This window comes from Amphiprion ocellaris, chromosome 3 (assembly GCF_022539595.1).
Source record: "Amphiprion ocellaris isolate individual 3 ecotype Okinawa chromosome 3, ASM2253959v1, whole genome shotgun sequence".
In the NCBI taxonomy this organism is placed as follows: domain Eukaryota; kingdom Metazoa; phylum Chordata; class Actinopteri; family Pomacentridae; genus Amphiprion; species Amphiprion ocellaris.
Genome location: NC_072768.1, coordinates 25,616,741 through 25,635,484, shown reverse-complemented (window position 1 = coordinate 25,635,484; position 18,744 = coordinate 25,616,741). Strand labels below are relative to the sequence as shown.

Below are 18,744 nucleotides of genomic sequence, written 5' to 3'. Positions count from 1 at the left end.
GTCCTACCACTACAACATCTAAATGTCTCCTATATGAAATACTTCAAATTCAGTAAACCCTCTTATCACTTTGACGGCATAGACAGTATGTAAAGATAGATACAGCCAGGTGTCACATCACCCACTTTGGAGCCACTTTAGTTTGAAGCTTGTGGTCACTGCCATGATTTCAGTTTGAAGTCAGCACAAGTCCACAAGAAACACCATCCGGCCCCCACATAAGCTAGCATTTGCTACATGCTAACAGAACAGGTATAGTATTTACGTGCAAATAAATATTATACCGCAGTAGTCCAGTGTTACTGAAATACTGTGTAACAGCGTCTGTCTGGATCCTGTTAGTGAAGCAGTAGAGTTGCTAGCTTAACTGAGGCAAGGGAGGCCTGCAGTTCTTTAGAAGTTGTTCTGGGTTCCTGTGTGACCTCCTGGATGAGTCGTCGCTGTGCTCTTGGGGTAATTTTGGTCGACTGGCCTCTCCTGGGAAGGTTCACCACTGTTCCATGTTTTCTCCTCTGACAGTGGTTCGCTGGAGTCCTAAAGCTTTAGAAATGGCTTTGGAACCCTTTCCAGACTGATAGATGTCAGTTACTTTATTTTTCATCTGTTGTCTTGAATTTCTTTGGATTGCCTCATTTTGTTGCAGTTTTTTGAGATCTTCTGGCCGACTTCATTGTGTCAGACAGATTCTACTTAAGTGATTTCTTGATTGAACATGTCTGGAGGTAATCAGGCAAGGGTGTGGTCAGTGAAACTGAACTTGCTTTCCAAAAAATGTGATTAGCCACAGTTAATTCATGATTTAACAAGTGGGGCAATTACTTTTTCACATAGGGCCAGGTAGTTTGGGATAGGTTTTTTCCCTTAAAACATAAAATCATCATATAAAAGCTGCATTTTGTGCTTACTTTGGTTATTTTAGTCTGGTATTTAAATTTGTTTGATGGTCCTAAACATTTCAGTAGAAGAAATATTCAAACAAATGTGAATTCAAGAAGGAGGCATATACTTTTTCACTGCACTGTAGATCATTTATATGACATAAGAATGAATTAAATGAAAATGTATTGATCACTGTGGTGAAACTGGCCAGGATATTTGTAGCAGGGCATGTGGCAGGGCAATGACAGAGACAAAGGGGAATATCAAAAATACTTAAAGTATATATATATATATATATATATATATATATATATATATATATATATATATATATATATATATATATATATATTTATAATTCTATATTTTTTTAACACTCCAACAAGTAAATACAGTACAGATTTTTTACTTTCAGTGGTGCTTTCACATTGTCAGTTTAAAAAGATTTAATTCTAACCCCAAACACACAGTTCTAGCACAAAAGAAAGCTATCACTCTATTCAGATGAAATGTACAATGCAGATGCAGGTCGTCTGATAATCTCTTATTTCACAAAGGAAGAAAAAGTGTCCTGAGAGCAGGTACACTCTGAAAAATTTGCGAGTTTTTGCAGAGAGGTTAAAAAGCATGAACAAATGTGTCAGATTTGTTTTGTCCTATCATGGACTCGTCCTTGCAGACTGCAGCAGAAACAGTGCAGCTGCAGCGGTGAAGGGCGGTGATAAGGACGCTACTGTGGGGAAAGGAGAAAGGGAACTGAGAAAGAAACAGCAGAGCAAAGCTGCAGACCACTGAGTCTGCAAAGAGGCTATTTTAAAGGAATGAAGAAGAGTGATGCCATAAGAGGTTTAAAGGACCCAAAGGTCGGGACACTCCCTGAACACAAATGCAGCATCACATTTCTTCCCTTTAGTAAAACCCTGCCACTACACACTGAGCTTCAGAGGTGTACTGACTCAAAACTTGACTGTTTTAAGTAAATGTTGATCTCTTACATTATAAATAATGAGGAGGGATTGACAAAGAAATTAAACACACCACAATCCTGTTCACAGTCTGTACTGAGTAGTGAATTCAAACAAAACAGTTCGCAAAACTACACTGTACTGTAACATTTAAGATAAAGATTTCCTCGAAAAAAACCACTTGAATTTCCCAAGTTTTTACATGTGATCACACGTGGATAACATGTTACTGCACATAGTAGGGAATACGTGAAACGTGTGGTACTATGTAGAGCACATGTAGAGTACGTGTCACGTCAGGTTAGAACATATGGAGCACATGTGGAATTTTTTTGCTGTGTGATGTGTCATGTCACAAATACTTCATGTTTACTAAGATTAATGGTACAGTGAATAGTGCTGTCTCTTCACAGCTAGAAGGTCCTGGATTTGAATCCCGGGTCTTTCTGTGTGGAGTTTATGTATTCTTCCTGTGCCTGCAAGAGGTTTCACCAGGTACATTGGCTTCCTCTCACATGCATGCTGAGGTTAATTGGTATAAATTGTCCGTAGGTGTGAATGTGAGTGTGATTGTTTGTCTCTATATGTAGCCCTGTGATAGACTGGTGACCTGTCCAGGATGAACCCTTCTTTCACCCTCAGTCTGCTGGGATAGACTCTAGCCCCACTGTGACCCTACAGAATTAAGTGGTGTGTAAACAATGGATGGATGAATATTTAACAAGTGCAGTAATATGTGGGTGGGTCCTCCAAAGGCAACAGCTCAAAAGTAGGAGAGGGAAACGTAATTGATGGAGGGGTGAAGCTTGCAGTCACCCATGTGAAACTCATGGGACTGCATGTTTAACATGTTGTTTTGCATACATTGAATTTAATATGTGAAAACATGAATCACTCATAAAATATATGGAACAGGTGAAACAAATACTTTTCACACTTTGATGGTGTACACTACCAGTCAAACGTTTGAACACACCTTGTCATTCAATTTTTTTCCTTATTTTTACTACTTTCTACATTGTAGATACATACTAAAGACATCAAAGTTATGAATCAAGATATATGGAATTATGTAGCAAACAAACAATTGTGAAATAACTCTAAACATATTTTATGTTTTAGTTTCCTTAGAATAGCCACCCTTTGCTTTGATTACTGCTTTGCACACTCTTGGGGTTCTATCAGTGAGCCTTATGAAGCAGTCACCTGAAATGGTTTTCACTTCACAGGTGTGCCTTGTTAAGGTTAATTTGTGGAATTTCTTACCTTCTTAATGGGACTGGGACCATCAGTTGTGTTGTGCAGAAGTCAGGTTGGTACATAGTTGGCAGCTCTATTTGACAACTGTTAGAATCCATATTATGGCAAGAACCAATCAGCTAAGTAAAGAGAAACAACAGTTCATCATTACTTCAAGAACTGAAGGTCAGTCAGTCTGGAAATTTTAAAAAACTTTGACTGTATCCCCAAGTGCAGTCACAAAAACCATCAAGTGCTGTGACGAAACTGGCTCACACGAGGACCACCCCAGGGAAGGAAGACCGAGACTCACCTCTGCTGCTGAGGATAAGTTCATCTGAGTCACCAGCCTCATAAATCGCACATTAACAGCACCTCAGATTAGAGCCCAGATAAACGCCACTCAGAGTTCTAGCAGCAGACACATCTCTATATCAACTGTTCAGAGGAGACTGCACCAGTCAGGCCTTTATGGTCAAATAGCTGCTAAGAAACCACTACTAAGGAAAAGCAACAAGCAGAAGAGATTAGTTTGGACCAAGAAACACAAGGAATGGACATTAGAACAGTAGAAATCTGTGCTTTGGTCTGATGAGTCCAAATCTGAGATCTTTGGTTCCACCCACCGTGTCTTTGAGCAACGCAGAAAAGGTGAATGGATGGTCTCTACATGCATGGTTCTCACCATGAAGCATGGAGGAGGAGGTCTGATAGTGTGGGGGTGTTTTGCTGGTGACACTGTTGGGGATTTATTCAAAATTGAAGGCAAACTGAACCAGCATGGCTACCACAGCATCCTGCAGTGACATGACATCCCATCCAGTTTGCATTTAGTTGGACCATCATTTATTTTTCAACAGGACAATGACCCCAAAAACACCTCCAGGCTGTGTAAAGGCTATTTGACCAAGGAAAGTGATGGAGTGCTGCATCAGATGACCTGGCCTCCACAGTCACCTGACCTAAACCCAATCCAGATGGTTTGGGATGAGATGGACCGCCGAGTGAAGGCAAAAGGGCCAACAAGTGCTCAGCATCTCTGGGAACTCCTTCAAGACTGTTGGAAAACCATTTCAGGTGACTACCTCATGAAGCTCATCGAGAGAATGCCAAGAGTGTGCAAAGCAGTAATCAAAGCAAAGGGTGGCTATTTTAAAGAATCTAAAATATAAAACATGTTTTGACTTGTTGACTTTGTTGTTTCCTACATAATTCTAAATGTGTTCATTCATAGTTTTGGTGCCTTCAGTGAGAATCTACAATGTAAATAGTCATGAAAATAATGAAAAACCATTAAACCATTAAAGGTGTGTCCAAACTTTTGACTGGTAGTGTATATGTGTGAAAGTCATGTGGAAGCCATACAAATAGCCATGTGAAATCCATAGGATTAGCTGTAAAAAAAAAAGATTTAAAACCAATCAAAAACAGTCCTGATGTACGAGTCATAGCACAAGGTCACACTACAGTGCTTCTGGAGCAGATAGGATTAAGCTTGGCAGTGATGGGGCTTGAAGCCTGAACTTTTAGATTAGTAACTCAGAGCCTTAATAACTGAGCCATGGGACAGGCAGAGGGAAAGACACCAGTTGGGAGCACAGAACATGCTGCACTTGTGGACCACTGCAGGAGACTGGGAGATGCCTGGTGGGACAGTGGATCGTCACATAACTCCACCGGGTTCCTTGGTGGATTTAAAATTCCTTATTTCTACAACAAGCAGTCACAGATTGATGTCAATCCTACAAGCACTCTCTTTTAGCTCTAATTTTGCTCCTCACTAGCTCCTGTGTGGAATATCTAGCTTTTTAGCTGCATGTCTACTACAGTCTTTCTGCTGCTAAGCTGGCAGTGTACACACTGTTGCCGACTTAACAACTTTGTCTCTAGAGTTAGAGACTTTTCAAAGCTATTTAATGAGGGTTTTTTGGCGGAAAAAAACCCTAGTGACAAATCTAGCAACTTTTTGGACAAGTCTTAACTACTTTCTGTAGCTTTCTCACACCAGGAAAACCTCTGTCTGGACTTGCTGTCTTCAGGGAGCGGCTGCTCAACTGTATTGTAATACAGCGTATTTGAGCACAGAGAGCAGGAGAGAAGCAAACAGACGTAAAGTGGTGACAGTGGCTGACTCCAAGCAAAATGCAAATATGACAGGATCATGTCCTAAAAAGGCTGATTAGTTTATGGCATCACCGAGTGACTTTCCGTTGCAAGAAACAATACTCAATATACAGTGGTTTCTTTAAGCTTTCTTTCTAAAAACAGTTGCCTCGACTAAAAATGACAGTGGACTTACCCAAAATAGTAAAGTTGTAGCCAAACTTTTAAATAATGATTTAGAACCCAATCTAGAGCTGTGTAAAGCTGAGGAGACCTGCAGATTCAGCTGATAATTCTCTGGAAGTCTCATCATTATCAGGGACACAGTATCATTTGACATATAGCCAGTATAAAGTATTTGTTCAACTCTCAGAAAGCTAAGAGTACTGTATGCACTGTAGTACCTCAGACTACCTGAAAATAACAAATACATGAAGAAGCAGCACTCGTAGTGTGCGACTGAGACATATGCAGTTCTTGCTCTACAGTATTATCAGTGGATAGATTAGCATGCTTTCCTTTGTAGACAATGAATTGAAAGTTCAAAGTTGATAAACTTTATATCAACCTCAGCAAGGGAGACTGTATTTAGTATTTACACTGACCAGCAACACATCATAACGGGCAAAAACAAGTAGCACAAAGCAAAACAGTTGGAAGTTATTAAGTCGGAGAGAGCCAGTGATGAGCTGCAGGTTAGTTATTGAAAGATACTGTACGGAACAATGTGGAGCCAAATCACTGCCCTGGATTTAATGATGGATCTTATTCACTCTTAAACAAGCGTTGCATTTATTCAGTTTATGGTAACACTGGTGGAAAGAAGACTGTTATTTTTCAAGAGTAAAATTAGGGAGCAAAGGGAAAAGGATAAGAAATCTGTTTAAATGAAACCACATTAATAAGGCAAACATAGACTCTCCACATAAACTAAACAGATATGAATCATTTTGTTGTTTTTTGTTTTGTTTTTGCTGTACTGCAGCATCAGGGTAGAATCTGCAGTCACTCAAAGGCTCAATAACAAGCAATGACCACAAAATTAAAGATTTTACAGCTGTGCTGCTTTTCCAATAATATCAGCACACAAGAGGCTGTACGTGTCGCCGTGTATCACTCATCTGGGTGTGTGTGTGTGCGCGTGTGTGTCTGTATGTGTGTGTGTGAGTGTGTGTGTGTGTGTGTGTGTGTGAGAGAGAGAGAGAGAGACTGCAGACCGACTACCTGTGTGAAGAAAAGTTTTCATTATTGGAAGTGACAAAAGCAGTCGCAAGATACTGTGTTGCTCTAAGGTGAAATGGCTCTCACTGGTCCTATAATGACAGGTTAGTAAGTGACATACTGAGGCAAGTCCACCAGCTCTAACTTGGTGTCTCAGCAGCCAGATTTCCTCTTTGCTTTTGTCCTCCTGTAAGTTAATGTACTCAGAATGTGCTAATCAGGTAGTAGCAACAAACCAAAATACAGTGCAGCTAGGACTGGATTTTTGAAGCTCATTCAAATAATTGCTTTTCAAGGGTGCAAAATAAAAATGTCAACATACACTACCGGTCAAAAGTTTTAGAACACCACAATTTTCCAATTTTTCCTCTGACTAGCATTTATGGTTCATGAATGCCGTAAAATATCCATGATAAGCTTCTGTTACCTGTAAAGATTGGTTCTTGTTCAAGTAACTTTGACTGATTTACTGTACTAGATCAACTATAAAAAAAACTCACAAGAACAATGTTTGTAGTTTGGGAAAAATCTTTTACATCAGTGTTTATTCTCAAGCTCACCAAATGTCTTTTTAGCTGTTTATTTGTCATAATTGTCTTTTTCCTAAGTCCCATTCCTATTTGCAACATCTGTCAAGCTGTCCATTCTCACACAGCACGTAATGCAATATATAGCAACTGACAAATTTACCACTCGTGACCAGTCCAGCATGTATGCAGCAGCCTAGATGCTAAAAATATTTTAACAGTCACCACAATTTGATGCCACATTTCAACTATTTGTGTGCAAAGCTGCTAATAAGGACAGGATAATCGTTGATCAGGGAAGGGGTTTACCAAATGGTCAGTTGGGTGGTAGTCAGTAAAATCTTTAACATTTCAGCAACACAGCAGCAGAGATTTGACTTGACACAGAATGTCAGCAGAGTATCAACTGTTCACCATTCAGCTTACTCCTAAATGCTTGCTGCTGTAGTACAGTCTGATACTAAAAGAAATGAAGCTGCTACAGTGCATTACTGAGGGGCTTGTCATTACCCAGTCTGCAGGGAGCACACACACCATCAGGCTCATCAGTGTTTACATCCCTTCATTAGCGTCAGGACACGACAGAGGTGAACCCAGGGTCAAATTGATTTCCTGTCATCCTTCCTCCCTCCACAAACACAGCAAACTGTTCGACGCTGCCTTTGCAGAGTCCATCTTATCCTGCGTCTGTCTTAATGCCACGTGTGTGTTTTGTGTGTGTGTTTTCTATTTTTAGCTATCGGGGTGCAGATGTCCTTGGATTTGCTGGAAAAGAGGTTCTGGGCCATTGCCAAGCAGGTGACCAGAGGACTCACTTTTACACACACAAATTGACTGATGTCATTTTTTGGGACAATTCACTAACTTGTGTTTATTGTCCAGAGCCTGACAGTAACCTTAAAGTTGCAGTTTGTTTTCATCAAAGTAGACTAGATGGCAGTCAGCAAGCCTCCAGTTCGGAGAAGCAGAAGTACAGCATGAAAGATGAGCAGTTACCTGTTGGATGGGACCAGCAGCACAATGAGTGTCTATCTAAAACAACCAATGTCAGTCTAAATGTATGGTATATTTGGAATATTTTCATCGGACGGCAATTTCCAAAAGGGAATGAATGACATTATATTGCTCTCTTCAAAGTCAGCATACCCTTTGACAAAAACAGTTCTTTTACCTCATAGTATGTGGGAGATGCTGGTCTGTATTAATGTGTTAAAAGCAGCACAGACTGTGGAAACCATTATTAGTCTGCTAGGTAGCCATATAAACAGGGCATATTGACTTGTGCAAATATGAAACAAAGATGTACTATGTGAAAGGCCAAAAACAATAAACAGGGGTCTGGCTTTGTGCGTTCAATCTCTACTGTTATGTTGCTTTAATAGAGAGGGCTCCTGTGCACTAATTTTCTGCTAGTTTTATGTCATATTCAGCTAACTGACCCCAAACACAATCTAAACCAACAGAATTCTGACATTGAGTGGACATGGATGTATTACAAGTAATAGTTTTGCATCATTTACAGTTGGAAAGGAGTCTACAACTTAGCTACAAAACATGCAAATAATCATTAAGTGTGTCGACAAATGTCCAAAGACAAAGAAGCAATTTTTGCTTTGTGACTGTCCAGTTATAATCCTCTTATTTCAGAGGTCACTTCTTCAATTTTCCTTTACATTTATTAGGAAACAGAAGCCATTAAGTGTAGGCATGAAGTCCCCTAGTCATTTGATTAAGATTAAAGTGGCAGAATAGGGTCAATCACATTTGAAACTATTCTATTTTACCTAACAGACCACAGGTCTACATTTTTGCTGTTACTGCTGTGTGTATTGTTTAAATGGCCTCCTGTCATTAAGAGATATCTGAAACACAAAATTTAGAGGTCAGCAATCCAGTTCTAAATTAGCATACATGCTATGTGTTAGCAATGGTTGTTAACATATTTGCTATCCTGCTGACTGATGTTAGCACACTAAGGTCTCAGGACTATTTAGGGACAATAGCTGAATGTGATGAAGCTTAGTGTCCACAAACACCAAGTGGAACACCACTTGTTCATCCTTACAAAGTAGATGGTGTTGTTAGCTTAGTAAAACAGTAAGTTCTTGTGAGGCTTGCTTTGTGCCTAGTTAACGTGTCACAACTAATGGTAGATTATTCTTCTTTTGTGGTACTTCAGTTTTGTCTTAATTGCTCATCATTCCATCTCAGGTCAGCAGTGTCATAATGATTTTGTGAACGATTTTGACTTAAAACTCTGCAAGGCTCTGTGAATCACACAAATTCTAACAACGACATTTTGCTCGTGTGCCTGAGCCCTGAGACTGATGAACATTGAAATGAGCCTGAGAAGAGAAGAGATATCCTTAAATGGCTACAGCATAGAGCAAACCCCCTTTTGATGTGGGCAACTACATGAACTCTCCTCTGGCGCCACCCTCAGGCAGACTAACTATTTTATTTTTCAAACCTGTCTCTCTGTATCAGCTGTCCACAGCTAACAATTTTCTTCTCTGCTCTTTAATAATCTGAGACTGACAACAGAATTTTGCTTTTTTTTTTACTAAATTTGTCCCCAAATGCAACATAAGGCCAACCAACATTCACACACGCAGACGTTGCAGGTCTTTGACCTTTTGAACGTCTCCTACATTTCAGTGAAGCAGAAGCAGAGCTGCAGCTGAATGCGTACAGAGGTCCTGTAAAGGTTGATGGAGTATGTAATGTTATTAATGGGAGCTGACAGATGTGACAGGCTGGATTAATGTATTTACAAGGTTGCTTCACTTCTGACATTAACTCATCTGACTTATGCAACACATTTAGATCCCTTTTACATTGATTTACAGTTTGTGAGGTCGACACAATGTTATTTCCTAGCAGTAAAAACTACAATTCAGTGTGAAAACTAGGCGGCTTCTCTCAGTCTCAGAGGAGTTTATATTTTGGGGTTCTTACCTCCAAAACAGGACCCGAATTATGTCCTGTCACATTCTCAGAACTGAAAAAACAGATTCTGCCAGATGGGAACTGAAGCTGTCAGCATTTCTAATGTGCAGCCTGATGTAATTGAATATGTGGAAGCTAAAATGCAAACACACTCTATATAAGTAGATGATGTTTGTGACAATGTCAGCAAATTTGAAAGGATCTTTGAACCAATTGCATGCCTTGTCTGTAAAGCAGCACAAAACCAACATGACAGTAAAGTCATCTGCACACAAAGACGTGTTCTAAAGCTGCTCTTTTTTGTCTCAGACAGGTTCACTTGTGAAAGTAGGCCAATTTTAAACACAAACAGGTTGGAAATACATTACAGTTCAAACGTTTAGGGTCACCCAGGCAATTTCATTTCAAATTTTCAATTTTCCATGAAAACCCACACTTTTATTCATGTGCTAACATAATTACACAAGGGTTTTCTAATCATCAGTTAGCCTTTCAACACCATTAGCTAACACAATGTAGCATTAGAACACAGGAGTGATGGTTGCTGGAAATGTTCCTCTGTACCCCTATGTAGATATTCCATTCAAGACAAGCCATTTCCAGCTAGAATAGTCATTTACCACATTAACAATGTCTGGACTGTGTTTCTGATTAATTTAATGTTATCTTCATTGAAAAAAAATGCATTTCTTTCAAAAATAAGGACATTTCTAAGTGACCCCAAACTTTTGAACAGTAGTATTTAAATTAACTGATACACAACAATTTCAGTTTCCTCTGGAATCAGACTACATGTAGCTGCTACTCGAATGTTAATATGCGTGTATTTATAATTTGTTGTTTGGTAATTTATTATTACTGCTGTAGCTATGGCTCACTGTTTTCCATGTTGTTTTTGCAGCCCAGCGACACCGATGTAAGTAAACAACTAATTGTATTGAAGCTACGGCTTTATCTGTAATTTTTCGATTTTTGATTATTTTTCATAAAGAAAATCAGTTTGACACATGCCTCTTAAAGTCCTTTTTCTCTTTCTTTCAGTGTTCAAACATTGAAGGTGTGTGTCCTCTCAGCTGTGAGAGCATTGTAAGTACTCGGTCTGCTGTTTGCTACTCATTACCAATCATCAGCTCTTCATGTGGAAAAAGTCTTATTTCTTTCTGCTGCTCCCTGTTCAGGATCTGAGCTGTTACCTGGTTGACAACAATGGCTTCATTGTGCTGTCTAAAGAGAGGAATGAGGTAAGATCCCTCAAATGACCCGACCTCGTTACCCCGTCTCACCATGACAGCTTTCAAACGGCTTCACCATCTCACATGATCCAAGAATCCAAAACATAACATTGCATCTTACAAGGAGATTATTGTTGCTCAAGTTAAAGGGGAATTAATATGTGTTGTAATATTCTCTCATTTACGCACTGCTATAATGTCAGACATGTGTCTTATACATGGTTAGAGTTTGAAAATGAGCATGTTTTCCTGTTTGTAAATTTGCCTTTCCTTTCAAATAGAATTTATGTCAGCTTATTTGTGCATGACCACAAATAACTATCTGTTCAGCAGACTTCTTACTGAGGTTCTTCAGTTGGTTGTGCTTTTGCAAATTTCAGATCAGTTTGACCTTGTACACGTGGGAAATTATTTCACATATTTGAGAAAGTGAGATCTAACTACATTTAGAAGAAGTCTGCAGAGGTTCAGGCTTGTTTCCATCTTGGGCTTTATAAAGGGCCAATATTGATCTCATACAGCACCCCTCTTTTCCAGTTTGTTCTATTTCTGATCTTGTCTTTTAACTGATAAAAAAAAACCTCTGACCTATTCAGGGATGTGTTGATCCAATCTTAAATATTGGAATCGGGCCCGATCAATGCCTTCAAGGCCTTTTGTTGGCTTTATTAGACAGGTTAGGAGAGAGGCAGACAGGAAAGTAGGGAGAAGAATGGGGGGAAGACCTGCAGCAAAGGGCTGTGAGCTGGAATCAAACCCAGGCCGCTGCATTGGGGACTATAGCCCCTGTTCATGGGTCGTCCGCTTGCTCAACCTGTTGAACTACCTGGGCGCTGAATTTATTAGCGGCCTGGGTTTGATTAGGCACATTTTCCATCAGTACTTATTTACTTGGTAACACAAATTGATGAACAATTTTCCATCGTGCTCAATTTGTATTTTTGAACACGAAGTGACTCTGTAATGTATGTCACTGGGATAAACAAACACTGTCACAGTCGCAACTTACCTCAGATTCATAAGTGCTGGCCAGAGCTCATTGAGCATCACATGAGACTTTGTCATGGTGGCCCTTTACTAGCCAAACCTTACAATGCTCTTTGCTTGTCAGCATGGAATGTCTGTAGTCCAAATGACATCTCCTCACATCACTAAAGTAACAAACAGTAAACCAGGTACTACAGCTTATCTGCAACACTGCAAATGTGTAATATTTAGATATATGGTATCAGATCTGATCGACATATAAAATATTGAATGACTTTGATCAGATTGGGAACGTAAAATCTTGATCGAGACATTACTAGTTCTAATCTGCTTAGAGCACTGATGCTACTTAACTTATCAGTCCAAAGATGCTGATTATTGTTAATAATTTACATTGTTAACGTTGTTGTGTAGTAGTTGTGTTGGTTTTAACTTTATGTGCAGTTGCCACAAACATTCACTTGGACCTGCTTTGCTGGTCTGATCTCATGTCTTGATATTTTATGAGCGAAGCCCTCCATTTAACAGAAGTCATGATCACTTGGAGAAAAATACAGCTGGTTTCAAGTGTTTTTTTAACCAAGCTTTGTATGTACGCTGTAGTGCATCACTGCTAGCTATATCATATCATCCATCAGTATTAGAATGATTTTCCTTTTCCCAGGCAGCCAGTGGTTCTAGTACATCACAGTCAATATTTTCATGGTTGTTGACATGAGCAAGGAGCATTTTTACATCTCTGTAAGTCAAGAGCTACAGAGTGCTATACTGTATTTATTTTAGGTCAATCAAATCCAGGAAAGAATCATGGGAATTTGGTCATTTCTGCCTGAAAAAGCAGCTTACACCAGAATTTCTAATACCTTAGAGTGCTTGAAGGCACCAACAAGAAATTTCTACTTGCATGCAACGGTAATGAAACACTAAACAATGAAAGCCAGCTATAGCTCTCTCTGTTTCTTGTATTAACAAAGAATCTCTGTCTGGAAGGAGAGACATTGAGACTGATGGCAAGATTTGGGAAACAGAAGAAAAACCAGCTCCTTTGAGTCCAAGGTTAATTAAATGGAACCTCTTTGGCCTGCATGGTTTAACCTACATGGAGTCGAAAGGCTGAATCTTTTTACAACCATGATGAGTTTAGGTATCAGAGTCATGGACGTGCTTGTCCGTTTGTCAGACCTGTAATCTGAGGTAATTTTGTAGTTTCAGTGTGGCTCAATGGATCATTTAATGTGCTCATAAACAACATCTGGACAGCTCACAGGATTTGAGAACAGTTTGGGTATTAATCTGTGTGTGTGGTGCATTAACAGTGAATACACCAGCTGCTGCACCTGCTTGCCTCATCTGACTGGGAGTGGAGCTTTAATATCAAGGACCATGGTAGATTTAACCCATGTAGGCTGAGGTCACACGGATATACAACTCTGCAGCATCTGAAAGAGTCTTTCAATATATCTCTTTAAAGTCTCTCAAGATGTTAACTTGACTTTGATGCACATGTTTAAGTTTTAGATTTTGAAGTGCAACCATGTGTCCTCACTTAGATTATAAAGTGCTCTGCAGACTTAACAAGAAAAAGGATCTGTTCTCTCAAAGAGAGAAAGAGAAAGAGAGAAGTGATGATAGAAGGAGGGGGAGAGAGAGAGAGGAAGAGAAGAAGAAGAAGAAGAGAGAGAGAAGACAGCAGAAAGGGGGGCCAGGCAAGGGCCCTGACAATAAGCTGCATCACTTCCAAAATCTAATCACTTGGTTCTTGTGTCATTTCTGACCTTCCCTGAAAATTTCAGCCAAATCCGTTTGCCCATTTTTGAGTAATGTTGCTAACAGACAGACAGACAGTCAGACAAACAAATCAGCGGCGATCGTCACATTAGGCAGAGTAATAACTTGGTTTATCTCAATAACCTGACACACATCTAGGTAGCGATTGTGTGATTGTGTTCATTTTTATTCTGTTCACTTTTAGTTTTACAGTATCTAACAGCCCAGTTGTTTAACTGCTGTTAATTCACCTTTTTTCCACTTTGAATTAGGGACTACATTGAATATGTGGTTTTCAGTAATGACTTTTTTGGAAACATAAATGCCAGTCATTGGAAGGAGTTATGTGATGAGTCATAAAATCTCGTGTCGGATGGATCATTTTAATGGAATAGCAGCAACACCAGTAATGAATGAATGAAACATTCATTCATTACTGGTCTTACTAAAAATATAATAATACACTGTTACAAAACACTGAACAAAATTCTGATTATTAATTAATCTGATGATTATTTTCTTCTTAGTCAACAGTAGAAATGTTGGTCTTTTTAAAATTTAACTTAATATGTCAAAGTTCTGACTACTGTTTAAGTCCCATTTGACGTATTATTCTTTGATCACGACTGCATTTAGGATAATTTTTACTCACATTTAAACATGACTAACTGTATTTGAGAAAAGAAAAATCTTGGTTTAGAATATCTTAATTTTACAATTATTTCTTATGGAATTTGTATTTTTATCATCATTGTTGTTGTTTCTCCAAAATTGATTTTCATACATCGTTGAATGAACTTTGAAGTGATGGATCTTGCTATATGTAGTGACATGCAGACCATGAACCTGCTGTCTGTCTGACAGCTGCTTGTTAACTGTGGATTAACTCAGGCTGTTAAGAGCCGTATTAGTACGATAAATCCTGAGCCCACCATGCTACCATAAATATACACACTCAGCTGAGCAGCTATACTCAGCCAGTTCTTGTCCCACATCTCCTGCTTTGCTTGAGTGTTTCCTGCTATTTCAGTGGTCAGATCTGTGATGCTTGTGTTATAAAGCAGTCTCAGTGACCATAAGCAGGCTCTGCTGAGGTTGGATGAGGCTCTATGACCGTAAGACTGCAATGGGCAAATGGATTTCCAGTAGAAAGAAAGAAAGAAAGAAAGAAAGAAAGAAAGAAAGAAAGAAAGAAAGAAAGAAAGAAAGAAAGAAAAAAGAAAGAAGAGTAAAAATACAGTGCTTAACAGTATTAGACCACCTGCCATAAAAACGAGAAAAAAACTTGCTTCAAACTAAAAAATCTATTGTTATTTATTTGACAAATAACAACAATAACAAATAACTGGAACAACTAAATAGTCCTTATTCACATACACTACCGTTCAAAACTTTGGGGTCACATAGAAATGTCCTTATTTTTGAAAGAAATGCATTTTTTTCAATGAAAATAACATTAAATTAATCAGGAATACAATCTAGATATTGTTAATGTGGTAAATGACTGTTCTAGCTGGAAACAGCTGATTTTTAATGGAACATCTACATAGGGATACATAGGCCCATTTCCAGCAACCATCGCTCCTGTGTTCTAATGGTACATTGAGTTAGCTAATCATGTTGAAAGGCTAATTGATGATTAGAAAACCCTTGTGCAATTATGTTAGCACATGAATAAAAGTGTGAGTTTTCATGAAAAGCATAAATTTGTCTGGGTGACCCCAAACTTTTGAATGGTAGTGTATATTAACCAAAAATCTTAATATTTTGTATTTCCTCCTTTTGACCCTGATAACAGCTTACATTCTTGCTGACATTGTTTTTAGGTATTTTTCAAAAGTCTGGACTTTGACTTTGCCAGTCCATCATTTCTAGGACTCCAGACTCCTTTTCCTTAGTTAAGTTGTCTCTGAACAGCTTTGAAGTATGCTTGGGGTCATTGTCTTTGTGGTCTATGAATCCACAACCAATCTGGTTCAACCCAGAATGATGCACTAAGATGTTGTGGTCGACCTTCTTATTCATGATCGATTTTAACCAATGTGACCGTGTTGTTTCTACAAATTGAACCCCATACCATAATGGAATCTCCACCGTATTTCACTGTGGGGCCAATGCATCTAGCATCAAAATGTTCTCCAGCTTTTCTGCAGACATAAACACGGCGATGCTGACCAAAGAGTTAAATCTTGGACTCGTCTGTCCAGAGTATCTTCTTCCATCTACAGTCATGTACAGTCCACTGTTTGTGCTCCCTGGCAAATTTTCGGCACTTTTACAAGCCTCAATAATGGCTTCTTCGCATCTGTTCTTCTCTTTAAGCTTTGTTCCTTCGGTCGTCTGCTTTCTCAGATTCTGATCTAGAAGCATTAATCTCTGCCTGAAGATCAGCCGTGGTCTTCCTTCTGTCTCGAGTACTTCAATTCTTGAGGTGCCAGACATCCGCTTTAGTCAGCTTTCGTTTTTGACCTCTTTCCTGGCGCATTTTGTAAGTACCAGTTTCTCCAATCGAGTCTAAGGTATACTTGACCGCACTGGAAGAACACTCTTTCTCAGCAAGTTCCCTAGCGTTCACCATTTTGTTTTGTATGTTTGTTTTGTTGTTTGTAGTGGTTCGACGCCATAGTGTGCCAACATGACCCACATTGTCTGCTTCTATTTCTTCAACACTGGGTTGACTTCTGCTGTCCTTGTCCTTAATAGTTGACTTATATTAGTTGAAACAACTATCTATGCTAGGGAGCATATAAGCTGCATTTGTGAGTGTATGTGATCAAAGATTGTGAGCATATGCTGACTGACAGTCATTGGTTGTTAGTTAATGAGATATACTTGAGAGTTAAGACAGCTACAGAGCAATAACGGTTAAAGACGTTAATATCAAATATAGCACCACTGCAACAGCTGTTATAGCATAATAATATTTACCTGATTTATTCTGTTAATTGTCCAGATCTATGAAGTGCTCGTGTATCTTTTAACTCATGCAAAAAAAGATAACGAATTAAAATAAATAATTTATTTTTAACAGCGTAATAAATGTTTACATTACAGTCTCTGAAATAATTTTTTCACTTAGATCTAATTAATATAACATTGTAATCACCATATCCCAGTATCGCAACATTGCCTCAAGGGGCTTTACAGTCTATAGCACACAACAACCTCTATTCCAGGATTCCAACAGGGAAAAAATCCTCAACAAATGGACAAATGGAACAGTAACAGAGGAGAGATCTTTCCCCCAGAATTAACAGACATGCAATAGATGTGATGATTTCAAATTTCAGCTAGAATAATAGGGATTACATAATTAGATAGAATACTAGAAAAGCACTCAGAGAGTGCAGTGCTCCACCAAGGCTGTTCATTCCCCCATATGGCATAGGTAAAAATGCAGCATTTTTTTTTCTTTTTACAAATGCAGCATTTGTTTATTAGTTATTGATAATCCAAAATCATGGCAACATAGAATGTAGCCATTTAATATAGATGTACCCACAAACAAAATTACCTTGCACTGAGCACAAGTGTGCGTTATGCATGTGTACATTATGTACAGATATCGAATCGCGTGACCTAAGTATGTAGGGAATTAGTGGGACTCGGAAACACCCCCATAATTTAATCAATTGTTCCTTGTATCATTTCCAACGGATAAGTCCCGATAAATCACAATCATGTGATCGTGCATCCACACTAAGCTGCATCACTGCCAAAATCTAATCAAATGGTCCATCTGACATTTCTGACATTTCCTGAAAATTTCCTCCAATCCATCAGTCCATTATTGAGAAATGTTCTGAACAGACAAACAAACAGACAAACCAACGCCGATCATCACATAACTCCACCGCGTTCCTTGGCAGAGTAGTAAACACATATAAAGTGTGACCACAGAACAAACAACAGGAACAGGCAAGAGGCAAATCTGAAACACCCCATTCATAAAGACAGGAGAGAACAAATACACCGGAGATACAAGAGGAAAGGCTGATGCTCCTGGAGGAGGAAGAGCTAGATCCAAAACAAATGATGAGAAAATGCCTTGAAGACAGAATGTGATAGACAGAGACTGGACCTAGATTTTAAAAAGAACTAAGACTTTCTGATGAGCAAGGTAAGGCTGAGGTCAGATGTGTTTCAGTGTTGAGGTTCAGCTTAGGTTTAACTGTGACAAATGCGATGGGACTGAGTGTTTGGTGCGATGGGTGCCATATCTGATCAATCTCACCCGGACAGACTTACAACATGGTCACTAGAGAGGAACAGTCTCTAGAGAGTTTGTTTTTCATTTCTGTGTCTTTGTGAACCATTCTTATGTCATCAAATGAAAACTACAAGTGCCTGTGTGGCATTGTTGAAGTTTGATTTTAAGTATATCCAGCCTCTACATACAGCAGCCACATATTCTGGTGCAGAGTAACCTTAAAGTGAGAATCACTTTGTGGAGAAGCTCATTTTTCATTATTTGCATGTCTTCAGCATTCCCAATGGTCTTACTAAGCAGATATTATGATGAAGTGCTTCCTCGATGTTTTGCTGAGCTTGGGGCTTTGCAGGAAGTTTGTGGAAATGCCCAGAATCCTCCCTAGAGCTGAAGCTGTTATGGTGTGAAGGTGCAGCTCCAAGTGCGTTTCAGGGCATAGTAAATATTTAATCAGGAGAATAATTAAGTCAGTGCTGACTAGAAGAAATAGGTCAGCATGAGGAAGCGTAGTGAGTAGAATGACCAAGCAAAACAGAGGGCTTGTTAGTGGTTGTGCTGGGCATGTGCAGAAGACATGTCTGTGTGATCAATGAGCTGGTCTGAAGACCTGCTGCAGGAGGCCACTGTTCATCCACAGGTCTGAAAACAGTTAGGCTGATAAACAC

The 18,744-nt window shown here is 39.1% G+C and overlaps 1 protein-coding gene across 3 annotated transcripts in view; it reads left to right on the top strand.

Moving 5' to 3' along the window:
* The window catches only part of LOC111564040 (voltage-dependent calcium channel subunit alpha-2/delta-4-like), a 95,252-nt gene that overhangs the window by 59,171 nt on the left and 17,337 nt on the right, over window positions 1–18,744 (top strand). For all 3 annotated transcript variants that reach the window (XM_055009329.1, XM_055009330.1, XM_055009328.1), the window contains 4 exons: window positions 7,671–7,732; window positions 10,785–10,799; window positions 10,925–10,969; window positions 11,062–11,124. In XM_055009329.1, the coding sequence (XP_054865304.1) occupies window positions 7,671–7,732; window positions 10,785–10,799; window positions 10,925–10,969; window positions 11,062–11,124 (185 nt within the window). The remainder of the gene's footprint in view (window positions 1–7,670; window positions 7,733–10,784; window positions 10,800–10,924; window positions 10,970–11,061; window positions 11,125–18,744) is intronic.